Raw genomic sequence first — 13,949 nt, forward strand, 5'->3', positions numbered from 1 at the left:
GGTCACATAATTTAGGAGGAGAGACGATAACGACGAGGATGGATTTCTCTAATTTCTACTTTTTTTCGGACTTTTAAATATGGCATTTTGGCAGATCGTTGTGGATAGGGAGGAGGCTAGTATTGGATGAGCGGAAAGAGTGGATATCGTATATTCTGGAGATATTGACGTCGTGTAGAGACATCGTTTTGGAGGGAGCATAAACGGACGTTTTTGTGCAGTGTTTGCCGTCACTATTTTCTCCCGCCGTGGCTCATGAAGGGAGGCCTCCCACCCGCGATTATTTAGATCGTTCTATTCCACGGCCGTTAGACAACAATGTGCCTTAACAATTTATTTGATCACATGACTCCTGTGGAATCTCCGATCTGATTGGTTGATCTGCAAACATGACGCCTTCGTGGTAATTTGCATGATTTATGAAGTAATTTCCCTTGACCAACTTTGAACGCGTCGATTATGATAATAAAAGGGAGGGACCCAAATCGGAAGTGAATAATAATTAGGTCATGTGCCAGGAATGGTTACTGCGTAATCAATTTTTTGGGTACTTCGTCAACTGGCGGAGAAATTTGCTGATGCGCCAAATCCCGTGCGAGTTTCTTCGATATTTCGCCGGAAAATCAGTTTAAAACAGGTAAGATCGGTTCATATGCCAAGAATTCGTACATGGTAACGAAGAACCCATATCGAGGGACTCTTATGAACCAAGAATAGAAACTAGCAAGTCTTTAATATGTAAAGTCAAGAACTTAGTGAGCCCCCCTTTAGGTCGGGGGAGCTCCCCCGAACCCCCCTACGAGCATATGTTAAGTGCAAGCTCTAACAACTACAGCTGTTACAATGGGGGGACACCCCCCAAACCCCCCTCCGTCGACATAGGTTTTTACCAGTGCGTTGGGGGGAAGCTCCCCCCAAACCCCCCCGGTGAACAGTCAACTAGCCCTTCTGTGTCATACTGCTGGAGGGGGGGGGTGCGATGGGACCATCCATATAGTTCCTTCCGACACATTTTTGTTTTGGTAATGTAATACATTGTGATTGACCTTATTCACGGGAATCGGGCGTTTCCAGTGATATACGACACAAATGGGTTGTCCTCATGCATTCACTTTCGAAACGCATTTTAAAATAGATGTTACGTCCTGTTAACCCTTAAACCGCCAGAGGCGACGATCGTCGACATAAGGGGGAAAGCGCCAGAGGCGACGATCGTCGACAGCAGACATTTAGTTCCACCTGTCTGCTAAGAGATGGCAGTGAGTGTGCATGTACGCTCTTTGGTACTTCGACAGTGATGCTTAGCACAAAATGGCATCGAACAAATTTCAAGTTTCTATACAAGCTTTTGAGTATTTTATCAAAAACTTGAAGCCCCATTTTCGCGGGAATGACGTCATCAGGAGTAATTAGCGCTGCTACGACTAATTAGACGGATGCTTCGACCAGGAATCGGATGGAAACGATGTATTTAGACCCAGACTTCATATTAAAATACCAAGGGAGGTATAAAAAGCTGATGGAGGTATGTTCTGGCCATATTTTTGTTGATTATGGGTATTTGCACTAATTAACCCCTAATTAGTAAATTTTGGCGGGAAATGTCACAAAAATCGACTGGAATTACCATTTGTATAAAATCATCAGTACATTCCATGGTGTTTGTAACAAAAATAACGTTGTTATTAATCATTTTCAAAAATGCTCGGTTAATTCGGCGCTCAGGGGTAATATGATTTTGTTAATTCGGCGCTTTAAGGGTTAATGGGGCACGTCATCATCGCGTACATTTTGGAAAAACTCCCTAACGAGACCGGAGCAGACGGCTGAAAGTAGTTTACTTATTGGCCGCTAGGGTACAGAATGTACGTCGCTCACCCGAATTTTTCACGCAACTATAGCTAAATAGAGCTAGTTCTAGTTTGTGATTCAATTTGATACTTCAGATTTGGGCAGTAGACCAATATAACTTAGTCGTCAGTGTGGTTTTAAGCTGGAAAAACGTATTTGTTTTTCTTAAAGTGCCTTTTTTGGACGGGTGTGTGCGATTGTTTTGTTTTTATGTCACGTGACCTCGATCATGTCGACACAAAATTGAAATAAACCACCCTTTTCTGTCATTATTTAGGACGGATATTTCTCTGATAAAAATATTAATATAATTGGCCAATTTCTTAGGCATATGATGTAGCGAATTCCCATGAAGATTTAAATTAATTTCAACCAATGGGATAGCAACCACCACCGGAAGATCGCGGAGAAATCGGTAAACTCAACGGAGTTAATTCAGAAAAATACCAAAAAAAATTGTTTGTAGGATATACAATCTCTCTTTATTTCTCATCATTCATTTACATTATCTACTCCCGCACACACGTGTATCTTAAGAGCCCCTCCTAAAGGGGGGCTTATAAACGTAAACAGAATGATGAAAAGGGAAAATTATATGGTAATTTCTCATCTTGGTGGTGTATGCTACAATGTGGAACCAACTACACGGCTCGTCGATGGTGTAGCAGGAGATTTGCTTGACCAACTTTGAAAATCGCGAGCCCGGGTCTCCTGGTCGTATTCCTTATTATATACCAAGCCACTTTGGTTACTCAACCCGCCGTTGGCGCGGTGGTCGGCAGGCTATTCATAGTAACAAGACCGAGGGATTTCTCCACGTAAAAATTACCTAGCTAACGGCCGTGATTCCAATACGGAGAACGTGAGTAACATTTTATTCATTGATTTATTTGGAGGCCGATGAGATCTTTGTGAACTTTGTTCGTGTACATATGTTGTCGTATTCGGAATCGTGTATATTCGTATTATTCTAAACCACGTGAATGGATTCTGGAAGGATCTATTCAATCATATCGTAAATGTGGAGCTCGCCAAGCCAGGATCGACAGCAAGTGGACTCATAGAGAATTGAAGAAACCAGGCTGTGGTAAGTTTGTGACATTTTAGTACTTTATAGATACAGTCCTCACATCGCCTTATTGTATGGGAGGTCAATTATAGCTGCGCCCAAAAAACTTGCCGCTGGCTGCATTGGGTACGGGGTGAGTTTTGATCAATCAATCATGCTTTCTGCCAGCTGTAGGCTAATACCGGAAGATGTTGGCTAGAGTAGAACACCGACCATCCGGCGAAGTAATTATAATGAAATGGCCAGGGCCATTGTGCTCACCTCATGTGGAGGAAAGATGGATAAAGAGCATGGTATTGTGTCATGTAGTGTTAGGTTTGATGTAGGTCCAAGCAATTATAATTTCCCCAAAATGGCCAATTTACATAACATTCGACCTCTGTGACCTTGAAAAGTAGGTCAAATCAAAGAAGACCCGGGTGACACATTGAATGGTTGTTAGAATTAGATGTACCTATGATATAAAATTGGTGCCAATCGGGCAAGTCATTACTAGGAATAATGGCATTTTGAAGAATTTAGGATTTGGCCCCCTCCCTGGAGGCCAAACGGCAAATCAGATCGCACCAAACTTCGGTACCTGAGATCACCTGACCAAGGGGTACATGTGTACTTAATTTTTGATCAATAGTCATTGCAGTTAAGAAACGTGCCATAGTTACGGCCTGACGGCGAATTTACGCCATTTGACCTTTGTGACCTTGACAAGAAGGTCAAATTAAAAACCTGTGTGACATACACTGTATGGTGGTTAGATGTGCCCATGATATCAAATTGGTGGCAATCGGGCAAGAAGTTAAGGAATAATCACATTTTTAAGGTTTTTGGATTTTGCCCCCTGGTGGTCAAGTGGTGAATCATATTGGACCAAACTTCGGTCCCTGAGATCACCTGACTAAGGGGTAAATGTGTACCAAATTTGGTATCAATAGTCATTGCAGTTTAAAAACGTGCCATCGTTACATCCTAACGGCCAATTTACACCATTTGACCTCTGTGACCTTGAAAAGGAGGTCAAATCAAAAACCCGGAGGATATATGATGCACCTTTGCTAGAAGTACCTACCATATTTTTTTCAAAATTTCCCGACTACTATTAAGGGAGATATTGCATATTTTCACTTTTAACGTTTGGCCCCCTGGTGGCCAAACCATGAAACGAATCGGACCGAAACTTGGTCTCCAAGGTGTCATTACATAAGGGTACATGTGCACCAAGTTTCAACTCAATAGCTCTAACAGTTACGAAACGTGCCCTGCTAACGGACGACGGACGACGACGACGACGACGACGACGACGACGACGACGACGACGACGACGACGACGGACGACGGACGCCACGGTATGGGATAAGCTCACCTCTGCTAAGAGGTGAGCTAAAAACAAAAAAAGTGAAGGAACCTTTTCTGCCTGGGTGAGAAAACTTTGTAAAAATTATATACTTTCGATTGTCGGATGATCTATTTCCGGACATTGTCATTTCTCCGCTCTCGTCATAACCCCCTCCTCCTGCACGCGAGTCCAGCCCTTCTGATGACCAGACAAAAAATGCCATGAACTTCAGTGACCTGGGTGACCTTTTTTTAGCTGGTCGCAAATTGCGTTGTGTACTGGGGCACGTCATCGTGGGGGGGGGGGGGTTCGGGAAGAAGTTTTGATGCAGTTCAGCCGACAAGAACTATCAGGGAAATAGAAACATACAAGTACCAGTCGTAGCGATCACATCAGATCACCATTATACTCATGTGATCCATCCGTACTGTAAACCCCTTAATTTACACAGGGTTTTTTTTTGCAGAATTTGCAAACAGCCTATATTCGCGAAAATAAAAATCGCGAAAAAAGTTTTAGATTCGAAAAACTGATCGAAATTTCAAAATCAACAAAAAAATAAAAGTCGTGGATATTTTTTTCAGAAATGTTGGCTGATTGGAAAAATAAAAAAGCACGAACATTTGTCTGTTGACAGTGTGCTGGTTGCTGCAACTCTCTCACGCAAATGACTCACTACAACACTGAAATGCGAATAATATACTTTATTCTTTTTTTCTATTTGTGATTTACCACCACCTTCGTATTCTACTTTTTGTTATAGATATGCACCACCAACATTGTAGCATTCATTCAATATAATACCATGTTCTAAATATAATAATATGCAGCAAACGACCTATTTCGTCCAATCAAAAGCGTGTACAGAGAATCACCGTATGTGTCATTTTGCTTCTTTGTGATATTTTCAACTGCTACTTTTTTACAATTGATTGCCGCGGCCAATATGGCATGTTTCACTTTATTTTACACCATCAGCATACAACAATCGTTGAGGTGATATAAAGATAACTTCCTTCATTATTACTTGCGAGCAAAAATCACAAGTAGGACTACTGATGTTCTTACATTGTTTAAGGGCTTCATAATATACAATGTAGCTCTTTTCTGGAAGCACGGGAGGAACAGTGCATGAAGCTGCAGCCAGCTGACAGCGTCATCGCTCTGTTGCGCTCAGCAGAGTGAAAAATACATTGTCCATGTTGGCCACGGCATTCTACACTAAAGGGAGTAGACAGTATTGGGATGACAGTCTGAATAATCTCACCATTTGGGCAACCAAGAACAGAAATTCAGGAATCTACCTTGCCTACTATAATTTAAGTGGGCAAGGTAGCCGACTGGTTATATAACATTGATATACCACAGGGGCACGCTTTATATGTGGGAAATCAGTAAAGCTAGCAGGAATAAGCATGAAAGCAAAGATATAACATTTAACTCGCGTGTCCCGAAGGCATTAGAAAAATATTTCTATATTCTTGTTTGAATTCAGGGGCCGATTTTAGATCACTGTTGACTTATGATGTGTACCCCTGTGTGATAAATGTTAGCCTTTTTGTTCGAGGTGACATACAAGCAAAACAGAAAGGGTCAGAAATGTCGTTTTCCGGATTTTATCCTGTAAATCGGCGACAAATTTATCATATACCCCATGTGCACTGATCCGGCAGACAAAACATAGAAACAAATGATGTTCTACGGCCTGCGGTCTGGAGCTTTCATGCTGATCCAGCGACTCGGACCGGTCTCTCTGTGGGTTTTCTTATTTTACCAACCTGAGGATGAATACATTCTTTGTTTAAGCCAGTACGGCTGTGTTGTACAGCTATAACATGCTAGAATTGATTAATCATGAGTCATTTTGTTTTGGATCAAGATGTTTCGTTATGCACCATGTATTTTGTTTTGTTTTCACAAATTTTCAGGAAAATGGCTGATATTGTAACCGAAAAGTCGTTTTACTTGTTTGTCTCCTCCAATCAACTTTATCACTTATGAAATAATATATGAGCTGATTCGGACTGCATTTGCGGTTCTTTATACGTCTTTTCTATTAATTTTGTCTTTGAGTTTGAACATGGACAAATGTGCCAATTGACCAAACAATTGGCTTTGACTCTCGCGTGATCGGGTGTGGACTGAAATAATCAGCTAATTATGATCAATTTAGCTTGTTTCGGCGCTTTTCAAACTACATGATTGTATATGATTGACAACCGAGCTAATCAACAATTGACACTGAATATACCTTCGAGCAGGACTTATGTCACCTAAAATCTAGGTTATCTGTTTATTTAGCAACTCTCAGTTCATGCAAGAAAACAGATTACAAATACGCATGCACCAAATATTGTGTCCCAGTTGTTACCCTCTAACACGTCGTTCTACGTTTGGTTTGCCCCCCCCCCCCCCAAAAAAATAGCTGGAAGCCAAGTGGCGAATCTAGTGCTCTAGATACATGTCTTCCCCAACCCCAACCGTTGGGCGCCCGTGCTAAAATGGATTCATCATCCATGAATGCTCAAAATAAAGGTTTAATTGAACATGCATAATGTGGTCAAATGATTTTTTTTTTTCATTTTCCATTTTGAAAAACCACGACGAGATTGCTGCAATAGGAGACAAGGGAGACAAGTTATGGAACTGACACCAAACTGGAGGTATTGCATTGGTTGTCTCACCGAACCCGAGGCGTAGTCGAGGTGTTGGTCAACAATTTAGCTCCACCTAGGCGGTTTATGTGAGACGATCAATACCGACAGTGAGGTATCAATTTCTATTCTAAAACATCTCAAATTAAATACCAAATAAAGTGGTTGTAAGTGTTTCTTGACTGCTGCCATATTTTGCACCTTATACCCAAGTGGTCGTGGTTGCCAAACCATAACTGCTGAATTCAAAACGAGGCTTCATTGGCACATGGTGCGTTTACACTGTAAACGGTGGTTCATTATAAAGTTAATTAGTGGCCCTGTCAGCTGGTATTGACGCCAGTAGACCAGGGCCAGGTTGTTCAAAAGCACATAAGTCATGCACACAAACACTTGATTTTCGAAGTATTTCTCACCGACTCGTTATTTGGTCAAGAGTCATGAAGTTTTTTACAAGGTTCTCGAGTAGCTAATCAGGTACAGTCCGCACAATCTGGGTAAATTGCAGGTTTCGATAGTCGAAAAAGATATGATTTAGGCATTTGGTTCATACAAGTATGCACGTACATAATATAACAAGTTTCTGGAGTATAACATGAAATAGACACTCTAGTTTAACTGAACTAACTGCTCCATGTAAACTCTAGTTTGACTGATCTAACAGCTCCATAAGTTATAAGGTAGGTTTCGATATTATTCTTTATGAAAGTTTTCCCCCATTCCCCGTAAGACTAATTGTACACACAACGATTTACGAGTGTCGTGTGAATGAATTGGCGCTGTATTTGATGACACGACCAACCTTCGTAGTTCGTAGTTCGTATTGCTTGTGAAACCTGCCTCTAAGGAGCTCGACACATACGCCAATAACATGTCTCAATGACCACCTTCGTGACTTGTCCACCCAATTTGAATCTCAATACATATATCGACATTGTGAAAGTGATCGAGTGTATCTACTAAGTGAGACCGGACCGGACATGATAACGCTGCCTGCAACAGCGCATCTGGAGCTACCGCCATTTCGGCTACACCTCCTAATGCTAAAGCAATTAACTCTTTCTAAAAGAATTGAATGCTCATTTAAAACATTGGAGGCCGTTCTCTGGAAAAAAAGTACAGACTCCCGCCTTTGAAATTAGTATTCACTACGTTTTGAAAGAGTTCTATCGTTGAAGGATTTCAAGTTCTAGCCAAAATGGCGGTACCTACGGCCAACCCTTAATAAATTTCTTCAATGAAACGAAACCCCTGTACAAATTGTGTGAAGTAAAATTTCTCATACGCTGTAACATCGGGCCTTTTTCTGGAGCGGTTGTGGTGAATAGACTAAAACGGTGGGGCATGATGTAACAGCCATATGCAATATTTCTGACCATCTTGCATCGAACTATAGAGTAATTCATGCATTCGCCCCATGAATGTGCATCAAGATATTACAACTTCTAGAAAATCAAACCACGTTGCACGCACTGGCCCACAGCATCAACAGATAATAAATCACATCATTTTCTAGAGTACAAAAAGAAATACAATACCAGAATACAATACCAGGATGAGTATTTGCAAGTTATATAGTACAGACAGGCTACATTTCACGCACTGGACCTTTAAGGAGTACGAAAGGAAATTTCTATTACAAGTTTCTAGAGAAACTAAACAATTATCTACGCACTTTGTCCATTATAAGGCCAAGCATACCCAGGCAAAATTATCTGTGAAAAATCTATATAGAATCTATGAAAAATCTATAGTGGATATGGCAAACAAGCATACCCAGGCAAAATTATCTGAAACATCTATATAGAATCCATTAGAAATCTGTATAGAATCTATAAAAAATCCATAGTGGATATGGCAAACAAGCATACCCAGGCCAAATTAACTATGAAAAATCTATATAGAATCTATGAAAAATCCATAGTGGATATGGCAAACAAGCATACCCAGGCCAAATTAACTATGAAAAATCTATATAGAATCTATGAAAAAGCTATAGTGGATATGGTAAACAAGCATATCCAGGCAAAATTATCTGTGAAAAATCTATATAGAATCTATGAAAAAGCTATAGTGGATATGGCAAACAAGCATACCCAGGCCAAATTAACTATGAAAAATCTATATAGAATCTATGAAAAAGCTATAGTGGATATGGCAAACAAGCATACCCAGGCAAAATTTTCGGTGAAATCTATATAGAATCTATGAAAAATCTATATAGGACATTTTTGCTATATAGATTCGCATGTTGGCCAGTATGCATCGACATGATTTTGTTACCCAATACAGAGCTTATAAATGAGTCTTATACAATGCAATAACAAGAATACATTAATTAGCACAAATAAGCTTATTTGCAAACTTCTGCGAATATCTTCGCGTTACTAAAAATATAGCTCGATCATGAACAGGGCCAGTTTATAGGGCCAGCAGAAGCACATAAAGCCGTGTAGTATTTCGGCTTCCAACAGAGCCGCATCCGTAAATACAATGTACTATCAAAAATGGCCTTGAAAATATACCAACAAGATGCGAACCTTGTATGCTATACTCCTTTTGTGACTATAGTATCCTGTCCGTGAATTGTAATGCATACAATCATCAAAAACGTTTAATCATGTGCGAACATTTGAGTATCATCTCGCATTTTCAAACGCTAACTTGATAATTTGCCGAGCTGCATGGTTTGTCAATGCTTATGCTTTACCTTAGAGAAAAAAAAACACTTTAAAAATAAAGATTTTTTCTGGCCACAATGGGTCATCTGCCCTCTATGATCATGTCCCATCTTTTTTGTACAAAATACAATTCAAACATTAGCTCACGTGTATCAAACTACTAAAATAGTCTAAAACAAATTTCTAGATTACAATCGACAATACAGTATATACTGATTCACGTGTATCAAACTACTACTACATGTTTCTCGAGTACGAAGGACAAATTCGATTCAATACAATTAATGCACTGGTTTATGTGATGTGCATTGAAATATTACACGTGTCTAGTGTTCAGAAAGCGTTTACCATACGAGGCACTGGTTCATGTGTATCAATATACTTAGTACTACAGTTTTGTAGAATGCAACAGGCAACACAAGTCACGCATTGACAAGCATCAATATCTTGGAAAGTCACCGTTGCGGGAGATCAGAAAAAGACTTGATTTTTATTTACACACTGGTGGGCAGTGTCACAATTCAATGGCTCCTCTCATCCATTAGGGTCTCGCTACCTTCGCATATTCTGATTTCCCTCTTCGGCCAATTTCGACCTATTCCAATGTCTTCGCAGTAGATCAAAATTAGTCGCATGTTCCTATTAAAATTATATCAGGTGATCTAAAAAACCCCACTACGCCTCGCTTTTTAAAGTACAATACATCAAATGCTATCTAACGGAAATCACTGAAAAGTTGCCCTCTTGTGGCCATTGATATTATCTAGAAGAACAAAAAGTTGCAAATCAATAGACTTCATATTATTCATGTAGAGCTTAATTGAAAAGTGTGTGTAAAAAATGCAGTATCATTTCAGAATCGGCGCCATTGTGTTTGCGAGGACCAGGTACTAGCTTTTAGCACGTACTGTGACTTTATCAAGTATGGGCAAAAAAGTGAAAGGTCCAAGTTAATACATGCAATGCGACGCATTAAATAAAACAAACAACAAGCATGAGATAGGTGAACTAAAAACAAAATAACATATCATAATAGTGCGTCATTTCCTCTGTGCAGCCTACTGGTGTTTACTCTGTAGTTACATCATGTCACACCTTGACATTGTCTACGTTTAAACCTTATTAACTCTGATCGCTGTGTTTTTCTGTGATTTTCAATCGAGGGTATACAATTTTCATTGCATGTATCAAACTTGGATTTTTCACTTTTTTGCTCATACTTGATAAAGACACAGTACATACCAAAAGCTAGTACCGGTGTAACATCTGTGGTTGTTTCCCATGTGTCAGTGTTTCCAAACAATAGGCAGCTAGAGAGACCATGACTTTTCAATAGGGGGGATACACAGAAAAACTCGTCAATCTATTTTTGAGCGTTCCCAAACAATGAGGGGAAACACTCAAAAACAGAAACACTCAAAAACATTACACCGGGTCCTCGGACCAAATTATACAGTCTATCATGAAAACGGTGTGACTTTCAATCTTTACGTACATATTAATGGGCCACTTCATAGGAACCGTTTTTTCATTGACTATATATAATGTATCTATTGATGATTATGATAAGTGATCAGTTCTATCAAATGCCTCATTATTTTTCAAAGCAGATTCTACAATGATTGTTGACAAACAGATACCTGGCTCACCTACCCATTGTATATGTAGGTTATGATCGTTTTCAGAATTGCCTTCGGCGGGGCTGGTGAGGCTTGTAGTGCCATAAATCTACATCATCCAGATGTGGTCTACCTAATTTCACTCTCACCCCATGGATCAACATTCCTCAACAAAACTAAATCCTAATTAATACAGCCCTGATGGGTCCATCACAACAATTAGCAAATTAATAAGCGATCAATGTGCATATTTTAGAATTTAACAAACTCCGTAAAATAAAAAATACAGATTATCTCTCATATATTTTTTGATATAGATTTGATAATCGACAATTTCGCCTGTGTATAATGTCATTGAACGGGCATATATGTCCTCTGCATGTGTCCATTTTGTCTACTTTCTCACAATAGACAGTCCTATGGTGACTCGGGGACTTTCCTCTTCTTGGAGTCAACATCAGAAGTATCACTACTTGACCTACGACGTTTTGGGCGTTGCATGTAGTCCCAAGATGTACCTGCAGTTTCCAAGTCATCTGAAGAAGAAGAAGAATCTGAATCATAACTACCATGGTTAAGAGCTGAAATGAAAATGATATCGTTTTAAGTTGAACACCTTTTTAATGTATATTTGCCGTGGCCAAAATGGTGTGTATCACTTTATTTCAAACAAAACATCATAAAGCAAGTGTTGATGATAGCTGGCTTTCTTAATTATCATTTGCAAGGAACGATTGCATGTACCTTCGTTCACCTGGTTGCAAATCTCTGCATAATTTTGTCCGCACATGTAAAAATAGCAAATGAATAAGCGATCAATGTGCATATTTTAGTATAGTCTTATTTTATAGCAGTCTTCAAAACTCAGTAAAATAAAAACATACAGATTATCTCGCATGTAATTGTTTCATATAGATTTGATAATCGCCTGTGTACAATGTCGTTGAACGGGCATATAATTACATATGTCATCTAGTGTCCATTTCGTCCACAATAGACAGTCCTGTGGTGACTCGGGGACTTTTTCCTCATTTTGTGCAGGATACACCACAAACAATAAATAAGTGAATGTCCACAAACAATAGTTGACAATTATTGTGATTATTGTGGGCAGCTCAAAAAATATGTTTTGTACAAGTCCCAAAAAATCAGTGCGATATACTTTTCTTGAAACCCATTATATCCTATTGAAGCGAATTCTGCTGTAATTGATGCAGCTACACGTCGCACATGTTGGTAATAATTTTTGATTTTGAAGATTTTTGTCATTCAATACATGTTATCAACTAATTAGCCTATACTTTTACTGTCCATCTTCTTCTGAATTGGGTCATCTAGTTGAAAATAAAAAAATCCGCGTTCATACCAACAAGCGCGAGGATGTAAAGAACATAGTATTAATGAGTACATGTATATCGCTTTTCAAAAATCCATAAAAGTTTATAAAAGAAAGAAAAAAATGCCTCGCGTTTTAAAAAACTATTTCTTCACGGCGGTTGGTTGATCATTGGCAACACGTGACCCCTCGACTCTATTTGGACTTAAAGTGATACTATGATGTGATTTACAACTTTGCGGAAATACGTCCGTTTTTAATTGTTGATCGCAAATGTAAAGCTCAAATTTTCCATTTTTGATTAGATTTATTATAAAATAGCTGTTTTAATCGCGTCAGACTGGCCAACTGCCGAAGACGTTTTGAAAAACCCGCACTAAGTCACGTGACCTCATGACGTCACAACATAAACAAGTCAGACGTCGAAAATTTTCCTATTCACTCTAGGAAGAAGCTATATCCGCAGTAGTTCGCGTACGCTCAGGAAAATCTAATGAATATTAAATAAGGTCTAAAAATTGTTTTAGGAATACCATTATTATGACGTCAGTAAGGCCGAAGTTACATAGACCTCATTCGTTCATTTACCTCGAGTCACTTTCCGGGTTTTTCTTTCATTCCTCGGTGAATGCACGCCACAAGGCCGTGCTTTTACAGGGGAACGAAAGCAAAAGGGGAAAATGAGTCCTGGGAAATGAACGAATGAGGTCTATGTAACTTCGGCCTAATGGAATTTCCTGGTTGGACTTAGGAAATTTGTGATGAAATGACTAGGACTGTGGACTTGGGGGAGGGGCCGTCCCTTCCCTTACTTCGTTACTTCGAGATTTTTTCCAAATGTGCTGGAAGACGAATTTGGAGTTGGTTCTCGAAGTTGTGTTCCGGCGGAGCATCAGGAGGAGAAGATGAACCACCGGCTGGTGACCTCTTGACTCGAACTTCATGGTGACGGCCCAGTTCTTTGATAGGGTCAGGCCAGCGGAAAACCCCAACACCTTCAGTTTTGCTGGTGTTGCCGCAAAACATCGAAGCACAACGCCACCCGACAACCCTTTTCTTCTTCTTCTCCATAATCTTGATGGAATGTCAATGGTCAATGGCAGTTGTAAATAAAAGAATGAGATTTTTTTTTCGCGGGAATGTAAACCACCGCGACCGCGAAAATGTTCATGTTGTGACGTCATCAACGAAAACGTCGTAGGCGTAGCGCGATTTCAACGGCATCGAAGCGAGCCGTGCGGGATTAAAACCATCAGTTTCTAGAAAATGTGCGTTTCGATTGAAAAACCTTACCGACTTCATCTCTGTAATGTTAAACGCGGCCAATCTTCGACCTTCATTGCCAAGCATCAGGGGTGAGTTCTTTTTTAAATTTCTGCATAATAGGCCAGTCAATCTAGCTCATT

General features: G+C 39.7%; 1 protein-coding gene across 1 annotated transcript in view; it reads right to left on the reverse strand.

Moving 5' to 3' along the window:
- Positions 1-8,753: 8,753 nt before the first annotated feature.
- Positions 8,754-13,949, reverse strand: part of LOC135499215 (uncharacterized) — a 30,699-nt gene continuing 25,503 nt past the window's right edge. Inside the window, exon 4 of the mRNA XM_064789878.1 lies at positions 8,754-11,743. Coding sequence (XP_064645948.1) covers positions 11,625-11,743 — 119 coding nt within the window. The 3' untranslated portion in view covers positions 8,754-11,624. The remainder of the gene's footprint in view (positions 11,744-13,949) is intronic.

The sequence above is a fragment of the Lineus longissimus genome, chromosome 14 (genome assembly GCF_910592395.1).
Source record: "Lineus longissimus chromosome 14, tnLinLong1.2, whole genome shotgun sequence".
In the NCBI taxonomy this organism is placed as follows: Eukaryota; Metazoa; Nemertea; class Pilidiophora; order Heteronemertea; family Lineidae; genus Lineus; species Lineus longissimus.